General features: G+C 40.7%; 1 protein-coding gene across 1 annotated transcript in view; it reads left to right on the top strand.

The window, feature by feature from the left end:
• The window catches only part of TNC (tenascin C), a gene marked incomplete at its 3' end in the record, with an annotated part of 20,328 nt that extends 9,554 nt beyond the window's left edge, over window positions 1-10,774 (top strand). Inside the window, exons 9-10 of the mRNA XM_010168108.1 lie at window positions 195-458; window positions 10,502-10,774. Coding sequence (XP_010166410.1) covers window positions 195-458; window positions 10,502-10,774 — 537 coding nt within the window. The remainder of the gene's footprint in view (window positions 1-194; window positions 459-10,501) is intronic.
• Window positions 10,775-12,623: the final 1,849 nt, after the last annotated feature.

Genomic DNA, 12,623 nt, shown 5'->3' on the forward strand with positions numbered 1-12,623 from the left:
TGGTTTGTCTGTAAAAGGTAACTTCATCATCCTGTACCTATATCAAGCAACGGGGCTTCAAAAGCTCTAAAAGGTGGATAAGACACCGAGTTGTTGTTAATCACTCAGTATAGATGTTGCTCAGCCTAAAGATTCCTGAAAAACTGTCCCAGGGTGGTTTAGAGACATCTCAACTTTGCTTTTTTAACCTGTAGATCTTGATAACCCCAAGGACTTGGAAGTTAGTGACCCCACTGAAACCACCTTATCCCTTCGCTGGAGAAGACCAGTGGCCAAGTTTGATCGTTACCGCCTCATTTATGTCAGCCCCTCTGGAAGGAAGAACGAAGTGGAGATCCCTGTGGACAGCACCTCTTTTATCCTGCGAGGGCTGGAGGCAGGGACAGAATACACCATCAGTCTGGTGGCGGAGAAAGGAAGACACAAAAGCAAACCCACAACTGTCAAGGGTTCGACTGGTGAGTAACAGCTTTTGGTGAGTGCCATGCACCAGGTCATTGGGCAGTGATCAGCCCGAGTACAACTGCACCTTATTTTGTAAGCCATGTCTGGGGAACTGCTTAAAACATCAACTGCCTGCAGAGCAGACTCAGCTCTGTCTAGCATGATAGATGTAACTGAGGGATAGCAGTGTATTTCCCTACCTTACTGTGTTTAGCTCCATGTTCTCAATGATTTCCTGCTTATTCTTGGAGAAGACATAAAGAACACAGCTATTTGTGCTGCAGGGAATGCAGACATCATCCTTTGCTTTAAATGAGGCTGCTTTTTTGAGTATTATGTCTTATAACTTGTTTTGTTTTCTACAGCCGAAAACTAAGAGGAAGAGCAACTAAACACTCAGAGTGTTTAACACTGCTCATTCCTGCCTAATGAATTCTCTTCACAGCATACCTCCACCCATCGTGCTTCAGCAGGGTCAACAGGGCTCTGATGTTGCCCTTTTTCACTTTTCTCATCCAAAAGTGAGAAAGACTGCCACCACAAAATCTGGCCACAGTCATCTTTTCCATAGCATACCATGACTGTTACATTTGTCTACAAAGAAGGGGTCCATTTCTGCCATCTCCATTTGTGCAAGCCAATCTACTTAACCAGTATCAGTGGACTACTTATTGAATAAGATTTCATTCTTTGTGAAACATTTTAACCCAAGGTTTGTTGCCTACAGAATTACATCTAGGTATAGAACACAAGCAAATCCCAAATCTTTAGGTGCCTTCAGGCTAAATCCTGTGAGGCAAAGCCTTAATGGCTATAAGCAAGCAGAGACAGTGAAATGAGAATCAGCTGGGCTACAATCCTTGTCCTTAGCAGATATCTGCTTATCCTTTTCTCCCTGAAGACCACCTTTGAGGTGAACACACAGCAGAAGCTGTGGATTTTACAGATTAATAATAACACAGCTTAATTGATCAAAACTGGTTTCATATTCCCTGTTACTATTCATGTTAATAGAGCCTCACAATTCTTTATAGAGCCTCACAATGCTTTATAGAGCCTCACAATGCTTTATAGAGCCAAACAATCCAGCACAGCAGAGAATTATATGTATGGTGTAAACTACAGAAAACCATCTGTACTGAATTATTTATTTGATGCATAAGTCAGGCCTGTGTCCAACGTTTGGAAAAACTAGGAAGCTTTGAGAAACTCACATATAAAAAAAAAAAGCTGAAGTTTTACATGGCAGGAGCAAGCAGGTTTCGATTTTTTCTGAAGTTATTTGTTTCCCCAACTGTCTGAAGACTGAGTGGTCTCGAAGGAAGTGTGCTTAGACAATGAAAAGGCAGAAACAAAATGCTGTGGAATTTCGCAGTCTGGTTTTTCCAGTACCAGCTTCCAAGGTCTCATAAGGTGGTTTCTTTTTCTTGTTGTTGTTTGTTGGAGGGTTTTTTATATATAAATACATTTGTTTGGCCAGTGTATTTGTTTTAAGTCTTTACTCAGAGCAGCCAGTAAACAGAGTCCTCTGCAGTGAGCTCCTTAGAAGCAACAGCAGGAGTTGACATAACCTGTCGCTGTGACCTTCCTCCTGCGTAGGAATGGACAAATCCAAACACATGTGCATGGGGAGGCAAAAATACTCTGTAAGCCTGTGAGGTATAAGACAAGAGGTCTCTTCTTCAGTTTACTTTTTCATCCATCCTCATGTCAGTCCTCTTTATCCATGTTCCCAGTACTTGGGAGGTCCTGAAGTCCTCAGGCAAAGCCAAACAAACTTGTTGTTTTACCCTCTCTTGCAGAGCTATGAGGGACCTCAGGTCCACTGCACTGCTGGGGAGAGCACTTGGAGCAATAATGGAGAGAGAGGAATGATTGAAGTGCAAAATGCCAGTAGCACAGCTAGGACTGTCCTAGCTCTTCTTGGTGGGTGGAGGAGACAGTCCTGCTGTTTAGAAGGGCATGTGCCATCCCTAAAAAAAAGAGAGCTGGGGACAGCAGAAAGGCTGAGAAGGGTTTTTTTTTTTCAGAGTTTCATTTGCTTCTCCAGATTATTATTTTTTCATCTTATATTCTTCCCAGCCTCTTGGTGGTTCAGGCAGGCTTCTCTGCCTGCAGGTATTCAGGAGTTTGCCACACATTATTTTTGTTTGTTTGCATAGTGAATTTTCTGTCACTGAGGTAAAGCTTCTTTCTGCCTCAGAGCTGAGGATCTTCTGTTGGTGCCTCCTCTCCCCTCTCACATTCTTCCTGCTATCTTTTTATACATATCACCTCTCCACACACAGACAGCTGAAACATTCTGAGCTCGTGAACCTCTACCAAAGAACTTGTCACAAAATCTTCCTTAGTAGATGATCTTCTGAGGTCCTTTCCAATCCCTAACATTCTGTGATTCTGTGATAGGACGGCACCTTCTGTTGCTTCTGCCTCTTCATATGGATGAAGCGTAGCTCAAGTGACAAAGTTGTTTGGGGTTTTGGGGGGGGGGGTTCATGATTCTGCATTCATGATAAAGATTATGAAGTAAACAGTTTGCTAAATGTTATTTTGTTTTGCTGAAAAGGAAAGACTGAATATTTCACTCTGCCATTTGCTTGTTTGTTTCTTTGTAGCTCTATATAGTCTAACCCTAACGCAGGCAATGACTCCTGACCCAGAGAAGCTTTCTGGCTCTGGGAGATTTCTTGTTCCAGAGGCCTCAGGGATACAGGAGGATGCACTGAGGGACCTTATGGTCTTGAGGGTAACAGACCACAGCTTTAGTATCTCATGGTATGCAAATACAGGAGTCTACAGTAGTTTTGTGGTGGAGTACCAGGAAGTGTCATCATTGGCAGCTGAGCCCCCTGCAGAAACCTTCCTGCCCAAAGAATCTCTAGGTGCTGTGATTGACGGCCTCCAAGCTAACACTTCTTATAAAATCAAGGTGTATGGATTGGCTGGAGAACAGCGCTCTTCTCCTCTGGAAGCTGTGGTTAAAACAGGTACCTCCTTTCTGTTATTAATGAAGGTATCACAATCCAGGATACTGCTTATTTGTTAGAGGTCCCACCCAGCATTGCACTAAGGTTTTTGTTTAGGACCACTTCAGAAATCAAAGAAAATGAGCCTTTTTATTAGTTGGAGGGACTTTTCTGGCAGCATGTCTTGCAAATGTTACGTCAGATTGAAAACTAATCTGTAGGGTGAGCACGTAACCCAGCTCTGAGGAAGCTGAGCCGTCAGACTGCAGCTTTGTTCCTTCTTGCTCTGGTTCTGGAACCCTGCCTGCTTAGCACAATGTGGGTCCTGCAGGAGAACGGATGGGAATACATCAGGCATGAGAGGCCTGTGGAGAAAAATGAGTGGACATTAGAGGAACCAGTCGCCAACCTCAAATTCCTCTGCTGAAGGACCCAGATTGTGCAGCAACTGCTGATGAATCATGGATGTGATACTGTCTTGCCTCTGGAAGTGGGTTGCACGTAGGAGCATGGCTTGGAGAAGTAACTGCTCTCTTCTGTTGAATGTTTTTAAGAAGATTTATGCTGTTTACCAGAGACCCTTGTCTGTGTTGTGCGTCAGTCCCTCTTCCTCTCCTGGCTCCTACTAGTCTTAGCTTGCACCATCCTTTTTTATACAAACCTAAACATTAGGAATAATGATTAGATGAGCCAGTTCAATGGGAACCTACAGGGTTGACCACTGGGAAAATAAATTTGTCAGCAAAGATTGTGCAGTTCTTCAGCTGATTCTTCTGCTTAGAGTACCTGGAACCTGCCATCAGCATGAGGATTTTTAGTGGTAGCTACTGTAGTATTTTTAGTTTGTGATATACTGCAATGCTGTCTTTATGAAATTCAGAGGTGACCCAGCACTGTAAACCCAGATTAATCAGCTGGTTGAGAGAGGGGAAACCAAGTTATTTGTATTCTTTTCAGATCCCTTTGGTAGGCCACCATGTTTTACTGTGTGCTTGAGTTGATGAGAGACTCTGCAGTAAAACTGGCTGATAGTCCCTCTTGGAAAAGAATATAAAATCTAAGAGACAGAAGCAAGAAATAATACAGAATACTGTTTGCTCCATCCCAAATAACTGGGGAAATGTCCTGGCAGGACATTAACATTCTTTTTAGTAAAATCAATGAAGCATTACAATGGAATTCCTCAAAAGGCCAGCAACAACAGTATCGACATATTTAGGCCATATTCAGCCTGAAGATTTTACTGAGGGAATGATATGGAGAAGTATTTCAGTTTGAGAAAGAGCGTATGTTTGTTGTCCATCCAGTTTCCCTTCTACATAGCTTTTAGCAGTTTTGGCATCGATTATTCATTCATCTTGCCACCATGAATCATTCTACCTGGCTGTCATCCACCCACCTAGGGCTTCAAGAGCTCTCTTTCTCTTTTCCCCATCTATTCCTCTGTTGCTAAGTCAACTGTTTGAACTCCATTGGTCTTGTTATCCTACAGTTCCATTGTTTTCCAAATTTTCTGTTACTTGTTATAGTATTCTATCTGCTAAACAACGAGCACTGATACTGTCTGTGGTATCAGAGTATTTTGCATGTATTCATATCATTTTCATTTTTCTATCTGTTTTATGTTGGTACACAAAGCCACATATTCCTGTGTTACACATGGACTCAATGTGGGGGTATATGTGTGTTTATATGTTTGTGTACAGGGTGGATCATTCTTTCTCATCCACAAATTCATTTGTGGAGTCAAGTCATTAAACCCAAGGTAATATTCAGAATTAGGTCTGAAAAAAAACCAGAGGTAATGTAACTACATATAATTACATATGTTCCATGAGAAAACCTGTACATGGCAACCTCCTATGTAGTTGTCAAAGTTGGCACAATAAAATTAACCCATTTGTGACAGCGAAGTTATTAACGAAATATTATAATTAATATAATAATAATAAGTATAATAACGAAATATTATAATTAATAATTAACGAAAATGCCAATTAAGTGGTTGGTTCCTCAATGTTTGTACAATGCAGTTGAACTGTTGTTGTATTTCCCATTCAGATTAGAGAAACCAAGTCCTTGGGTGATTAGACTTTAATTGGCAGGAATCTGGGAGAAATGTCAGTAGGAGGGGTCAAGTAAAATGAGGGAAAATGAGAAGCTAGTTTTAACTAATATTACTCAGGGTTTTCTCAGGGATCCTGAATATATCAGGAGTGCAGTGCCAGCCTTGTTGGTTTTGGTGCTTTTTTTTTTTTTTCCCTTGTATTTTTGGATGTTTTGTCCTCAGTTTGCAATTCAGGGTGCATGGCAGTTTCCCGGTGGGTCCAGCCATAGCGTGAGGCTGTACATGTGGAATGTCCTATTGCCCTTTCCTCTCCACTGGTCTGTTGATTCTATCGATGCATGTCTTCTGCAGAAATATTCCACAGTAAAGCCCAGCTACCACTATGCATGTTAAACAGATAACCTTAAGGCTGAACAAGTACCAGTGCACTTGCATGATGCCATAGGGTTTTTTTGCCTGTTCCTAGAACAGGAAAGAGATGGTTGGTTGGCATCTAATTGTGGACAAGCAGCTGAGAGTCGCAGAAGTCTAATGGTTCCTGCATGTCTCCCTGCTGTGTTAACATCAGCTCAGTCACCCTGGGGCAGTCAGATAGTTCTGGTAGTTTGTTTACTGAGAAAGAGGGAATTACTCTAGTGGTTACCATTGCAGGTATGCTGGTGTGATGAGAACATGTCTGTCTTCAGGTTGTACCATATGTAGGGCCTGATTCAGACCATGTGCTGGGGTAATTTAAGGAGGGTCCATACCTAAGTCAAGCATATCAATGATATATGTAAATATAAAGAACTGTTTGCCTCACAGGCTTCTCTCCTTCCTGGAGGTGACAGAAAACTGTGTTCTTACATCTGTGTTTGTCCTGAGAGTACATTTTCAAGATAACATTTCTGCATTTATTTGAAAACATTTTTACTTGGTCTTTCAAAAATACTGAATCCTCAGTACTTATTTGTGCTGATCTGATTGATGGTGGTAGATGACTAGTTCTCTCTTAATTGAATGCAAGTGGAGCATGAAAGCAAGGCAGTCACTGAGGTGTGAAATGATGTGGTTTTCCACTAATGAGGAGATAATTCTGCATGTCAGAAAAATCACCTGCCTGTTGCCTTGCAGCTGTGATCAGAAGCACATTCTCTGTGATCTCAGATTTTCAGAATCTGACTGTACTACAAGATACATTCACAGATCATTCAGCATGTTGAAGGCCAAGTCTTTTTCTCTTCAGTTCCTTTGGACCTCTTTAAAGAAAGATTGCTCCAGTTCTTTCTGTCTTGGTTTTTAGGTAAGGATGTACCTCCCTCCCTGCCTTGTTTTAAAATTCTGCATGTATCCAGATTGATAACTCCTCCGAGCCTGTTTTTGATTGCATAGGATGAGATTTAGCATGCTTCTGCTGTAGCTGATTTCTCAGTCTGGATTTTGATATGTTTGCTATATTTGGCATGCATTTCCACTTATGGTTTGTATCAGAAGGAATAATTGATAAAAAGCATGTTTGAGAGGCTTAGGGTTCAAATCCTCACCGATGTAAATTAGCGAAGTTCTTTGGAGGTAATCAAAGTGTACTGATTTACATCAATGGAGGATGTGCCCATTTCTCTGCTGGAAACATTTCAGCTCATCTCTGTGTTTAATGGTTGTCATTCTGGATCTGCTAGTTAGTGTGGTTGTGTGAGAACCCTCTTGTGCTTGGTGATGTTATCTTTGCTTGTGGTCTGGATTCAGTCTCCAAAAATGAAGTCCCCATCTGTTTCCTCTGTTCTTAGAGCTCTTTGATGCAAAGCACACAAACTGTTTTCTAGCAGATGTTTGCTGTCTTTTGGTATATTTAGGAGTTTATTAGCAGGAAATTTTAACTTCTTATTTACCTCTGTTTAGCACATCTAGTCACAACACCTGGAGAATCAAACAATGAAACATCATTTAATCCTACCAGTCCTATACCTACAGAGCTAAGTTATTTCACACACCCCAGCAGTGATTCTCATGCTCTGCTTTTGGTGCCCACTGACCTTCCCATCTCAGAAGCAACTGGTGTTCTTCATGACCTTAATGTAACACACAGGACTTTCGGTAGTTTCACCCTGTCTTGGGCAGCACAGGATGAGGTATTTGATCAGTTCTTTATCACTCTCAAAGACCTGTCCAGTTTAAACAGAACACAGGAAATCTTTTTGCTGGGAAACCATCGAGAAACAGAAATTACCAATCTCACAGCTGGCACACAATACCAGATTAACCTCCATGGAAGCATTCAAGGTCAGCTCTCTTGGTCCCTGGAAGCCCTAGCTGCTACAGGTATTTTCTATGGATTCATTAGCCATATGTTCCTTTTCTACTTTGAAATACAGGACTTCATTCTCGTACTGCTGTTCCACTGCAGAAATGTTAGGCTTTGTGAGTGATGCCTTTCTTCTTAGTCTTTTTTTTTTCTCCTTTCTTCTTTTTGCATGGGATAAAATTCCTATTGCTATGGAATGAGAACCTTGAGTGGTGCAGCATGGACAATGCCCCATGCAGCTTTTAAGGTGACGTAGCATCAATTCTCTCTTTTCAAACTGCATGCAAAGAGAGACATTGATGCATCTGCTATTTACAAGGCACATGAAAATAGCAAGATGCTCCAGGTATTTATCTGGATTGTGTCTCAAACGCAAGAAGGAATGCAAGGTGGTTGCAATTTGCAGCATTAGCATGGAAGTGGTGATGTCAGAGAAAAAAGAGATTAGAACACATTGGGAGTATAACTTTCTGAAAATTTCCACCTCTTATCCCTGTTACATGAATTTCATGAGGAAACAGGCCTACAGCCACAGGGCTTAGTTCGATAATGATCAAAGTACCAACATGTAAGTTTATATCTGGAGAACCTAGCTGGAGACTAATGACTGTACCTGTCCATCACTCAAAACCAAGTTCACAACGTGTGATAAAATATTTACATAGAAACACAGAGATTATTTCACACCTACTACAAGGCTAGAGCAGTCTCATCTCTCAATGATTTGTTCTCTTTTTTTTTTAAGTAAGAAACATCATCCCTTAATATCATTTGTCATGATATTGTCATTGTTTTGTCATATATGTTGGATGCTTTATGGATGAGGATTTCGGAGGTCTCCAACAGTCCAAGTTGATGCATGATTTTGTATGAGAACCTCTTGGTCCCTAAAGAGCATGATGGGGTTGTGTGCACTTCCATTTCAGACATGCATGAGAAACAAGGGGGAGGAAAAGGGACTCTGCATCTTGGAGATGAATGAAATTGAGCACACTTCAGAGAAATCTGAATTGCTTATAAGCTGTCATGATTACTGCATTATTTATCAAGCTTTTACTTTAAAAGACTTAAACTTTCTGTAACTTTTGGTTTGGTTTTATTTTAAGGCAATGCATTTGTTTTATTTGTTTCTGTTGCCACCAAAAGATCATCATTTCTGATACAACCAGTTCCTTTTCAGTCCTGCTTTCTCTTTTTCAGCTACACAGTGTTATTTTGACAGGATTCGTATTTTCCCTCAAAGAGTCTCATTTCTGTTCCTGATAAAGCAAAACAGCTCTGGATTCGTGAGGGTTTTCTTGTTTGATTGTTTGGTTGGTTTTGTTGTTGAACAAGGTTGTGTTATTTCATAAACAGTCTCTTCTTTCTAACAGGATGGGAAAATCTCATCAAAACATTTATGTTCCTGAGAAGTAGCAATTTACTATACATTAGTGAATCTCACTGAAGATAACTGACTGTGATCTATGAGTGCTCAACCTCTGAAAATACAACCCCAGCTACCTATAGAAAGCTATGCAGCAAACAATAAGCACTTCATTTTTACTAGGGTGAAAATTTATGATTAATGTTGCTGAGCCTAATTTTAATTTATTCCAAGGCCCCTTTACCTTCTGCCTTAAAATATACAAAAAGCTTAAAGATGAAGTTTACGACTGACAAATCAGATCCATTTGTTGTCTCTCCATGCATCGTCTCTTAGAAATTATTAGTCATGCAGATTGGGATTGATCAGATTATAATTTTATTATAATGCTTATGTGTCGACAATGCAAATAAATAAGAAATGTGCTAGAAAGTGACTGCAGCCCACAGGCTAATGATAGATCCTGTAGCAAGATTTTCCATGTAGAAAAAAGCAGGTATTTTTCTGTGGTTTTGCCATATGACTGCTAATTTTAAGGAATTAGTTTTATTTCCTCTGTAATAGAGGATTTTCTATTCTTGCTGAGAAAATGATGTAAACTTTCAGATTTACCAGCATCAGAGCGTTAGTTGTGATGGTTCCCAACTTCCTAGGCCACCCCTGTGATGACTTCTGAGAATGTTGATTTCTGTGCATGCAGATTTCAGTTTTAGATTCATATCAGTAACTTTGAAAACCCAAGTTTGTCTGCCCTCAGGAAGGTTTTCTGGACAGAATGATGTAATAGAAGGAAGATAAAGCCATTAAACTGAAGACATGCAGACATGGGGGAGTTTTCCCCTTGATTATTTTGGATTAGAAATAGTTTGGAAGAATAAAGTGCATCCTTCATATGGGTACAATGAAAAGCACAAACATCTGAATCCCAACTACTCTAAGCTCAGTGTCTTCCTCCTCTTACACCAGGCATTATTGCAGTACTCACAGTGACTTCATAGTGACAGACAGTGATTTTTTAATAGTGCATTAAAGTGGTTATAATAATACTTACTTGTCTCAGAGGGAGTTATAATTAACATTGGCAAAACACACAGCTGTAAAATGGTCTATCAGCTGCTTTCTGCAAGCAGCCTTTTAGCATTGATGTAGTTATTATTTATTATTACAGCAATTTTCTTACTGTTCTGTCTTGCCATGTCTCTGAAGAGACTTTCCAAGTTATCTGGGACAGCTGAGAATGTAAATGCGTGTGCGTGGGTGCATCTCTGTGTCACTGATTACAAGTGAAATTCATTAACACGGAACATCATTAAATAATATGTCGTCATCGCTGATCTGTAATCTGAGTAACTGATTGACTCTCTGTCCTTATTCAGAGGAGGAACCTGAGCTTGGAAAATTATCAGTATCAGAGACTGGCTGGGATGGTTTCCAGCTCACCTGGACAGCAGCTGACGGGGCCTATGAGAACTTTATCATTCAGGTGCAGGAGTCTGACAATCCCGAAGAAACCCGGAATATCACAGTCCCAGGTGGACTGCGCTTTCTGAATGTTACAGGACTCAAGGCCAACACACCTTATAACATCACACTTTACGGTGTGATTCAAGGCTACAGGACCAAACCCCTTTCTGTTGAAACTGTGACAGGTATCTTTTCAAGTCCCTTACCCAGTGTCGTGGCTCCTGTTCTTTGCAGACAGGGCTGTGAGCCAGAGCTATTGCAACTGCTCGGCGGAGCTTGCTCACTTGGTTGGCTTTACATGGGGTGCACTGAACTCATTAAAGCTTGGCTGACCATCTCTGGCATGGAAATATCTTGTGATCAGACTTACCAATAAAAGTCTCAGTGCCCCCATGGAGCTCTTCACTTTTACTAATGCTTTTTTTCCCCCCCACCTCAGAATGGCTTGATTTCTTCCCTTTACTCACTTTTCTGCTGATTAACACTAACAGCAAAACCCAACTGGTCATTGTACACGTTCGGGAAAGCCCAGGTTGCCTTGTAAAATTATAAAAATCTGTTCTTTATAGCCCAAACAAAGCCTGAGGATATAGATTTTACCCTTCAGAAGCTACTTCTGAAATTACACACTAGCTTCTGTGTAAATATAAACTCAGGGGTATAGAGTGTGTGTCTGACTCAAAGAAAAGGACAGACACCTTCTATATGTTCTAATATAGAAAAGAACACAGATTAGTTTCTACCAAGAATAGTAGGATATATTAAACCACATAAGGTTCTTAAACAGTCTGATTGGTTTGAAAAAGACATAATGCAAGAAGACAAAATTCAGCAGAACTACCCTGGCATAAAACTGATCTGAAAGAAGGAAGGTAAGCCCCACGTTATCAGAAGGTTGCACGAAACTAAACAAAAGCCACAAAAATAATTTTCTGAGTGATCAGTGAGAGCTTATCATGAGCTTTGACTGTGAGAAGTAAATATACACTTGTGTCTCTGCTCTGTGGCTCACCGAGTCTTCCAGGAACGATGATAATTGTTAATGAAGAGGATATTAATTAATTGGCAATAAAGGGGCACCAGGGGATCTTCCTTCAGATAATTTCTTGTAAACAATATCTGCTGCCTCTGGGCTTCCTTACAGACCTTTGCAACCTCCCATGATTGTGAGATAGCCAGAGCTTGCTCGTATTTGATTTCCCCAAGCACATATTACCCAGCACAGAAGGAGATAAAAGTGCACATAAGAACTAAACAGAATTAAAACATGAAACGCAGTAGAGCTTGCTTGATTCAATAATGCTTTAAACTGCCTGGCGTAGGTAGAAATGTGTCTGGTACAAGGTGCTTGGGCTGTGTCCCACTGCAGGCTAGAAGTCCTGTGCTTTGAGATCCTGGGTGTGAGCTGGTAGCAGATTGCCCATTGAAAATAGACAAATGTGGCTAGACAAAGGAGGCTGTACAGGGACAAACAAGAAAATAGACATCATGGGTGTCCTGCCTAAATATGCAATGTCTTCTCTTTTTATTAACTTAATGAAAACAGCAGAGGATGCCCTGCTGAGGTTTTCCCTTCCCTTTCTGGGTCATGCTCAGCACCCGGCTTTTCAAAATTGTCCCTTCTGGGGACTTCCAATTGTCAGAATTTTCTGAGTCTTCCTGTAAAGTGCCAAGGATGTCTACAGAGAGGAAGAAACCCCAAGGCAGCTATCACTGCTTTGGCTCCAGCTCCAAAATTATATGCCAGCTTTCATAGGCTTAAGCTGAAAGGGAAAGTAGAAGAGCTAAAAAACCACAACCTTTTCATTTGGATAAAGAAATAGCTCTGCTTGTAACTTCTCCTAAAACTGGAAGCTGACTTTTCCAAAAGCCCTGGGGCCATTCAGAAAAGTTCTTCTGCATCTGCTTTCATGCTCAGATCTTGAAGACACATGGCTGCTCCTGGAGGTAAAGGGAAATAACCTTAGCTTTAAAGCTTATTTTTCTTTTTTCTTTCTTATTTAACATTTTGAGATGCTTTCATTTGATTTTTTT

The sequence above is a fragment of the Antrostomus carolinensis genome, unplaced genomic scaffold, assembly GCF_000700745.2.
Source record: "Antrostomus carolinensis isolate BGI_N321 unplaced genomic scaffold, ASM70074v2 scaffold16865, whole genome shotgun sequence".
Classification (NCBI taxonomy): domain Eukaryota; kingdom Metazoa; phylum Chordata; class Aves; order Caprimulgiformes; family Caprimulgidae; genus Antrostomus; species Antrostomus carolinensis.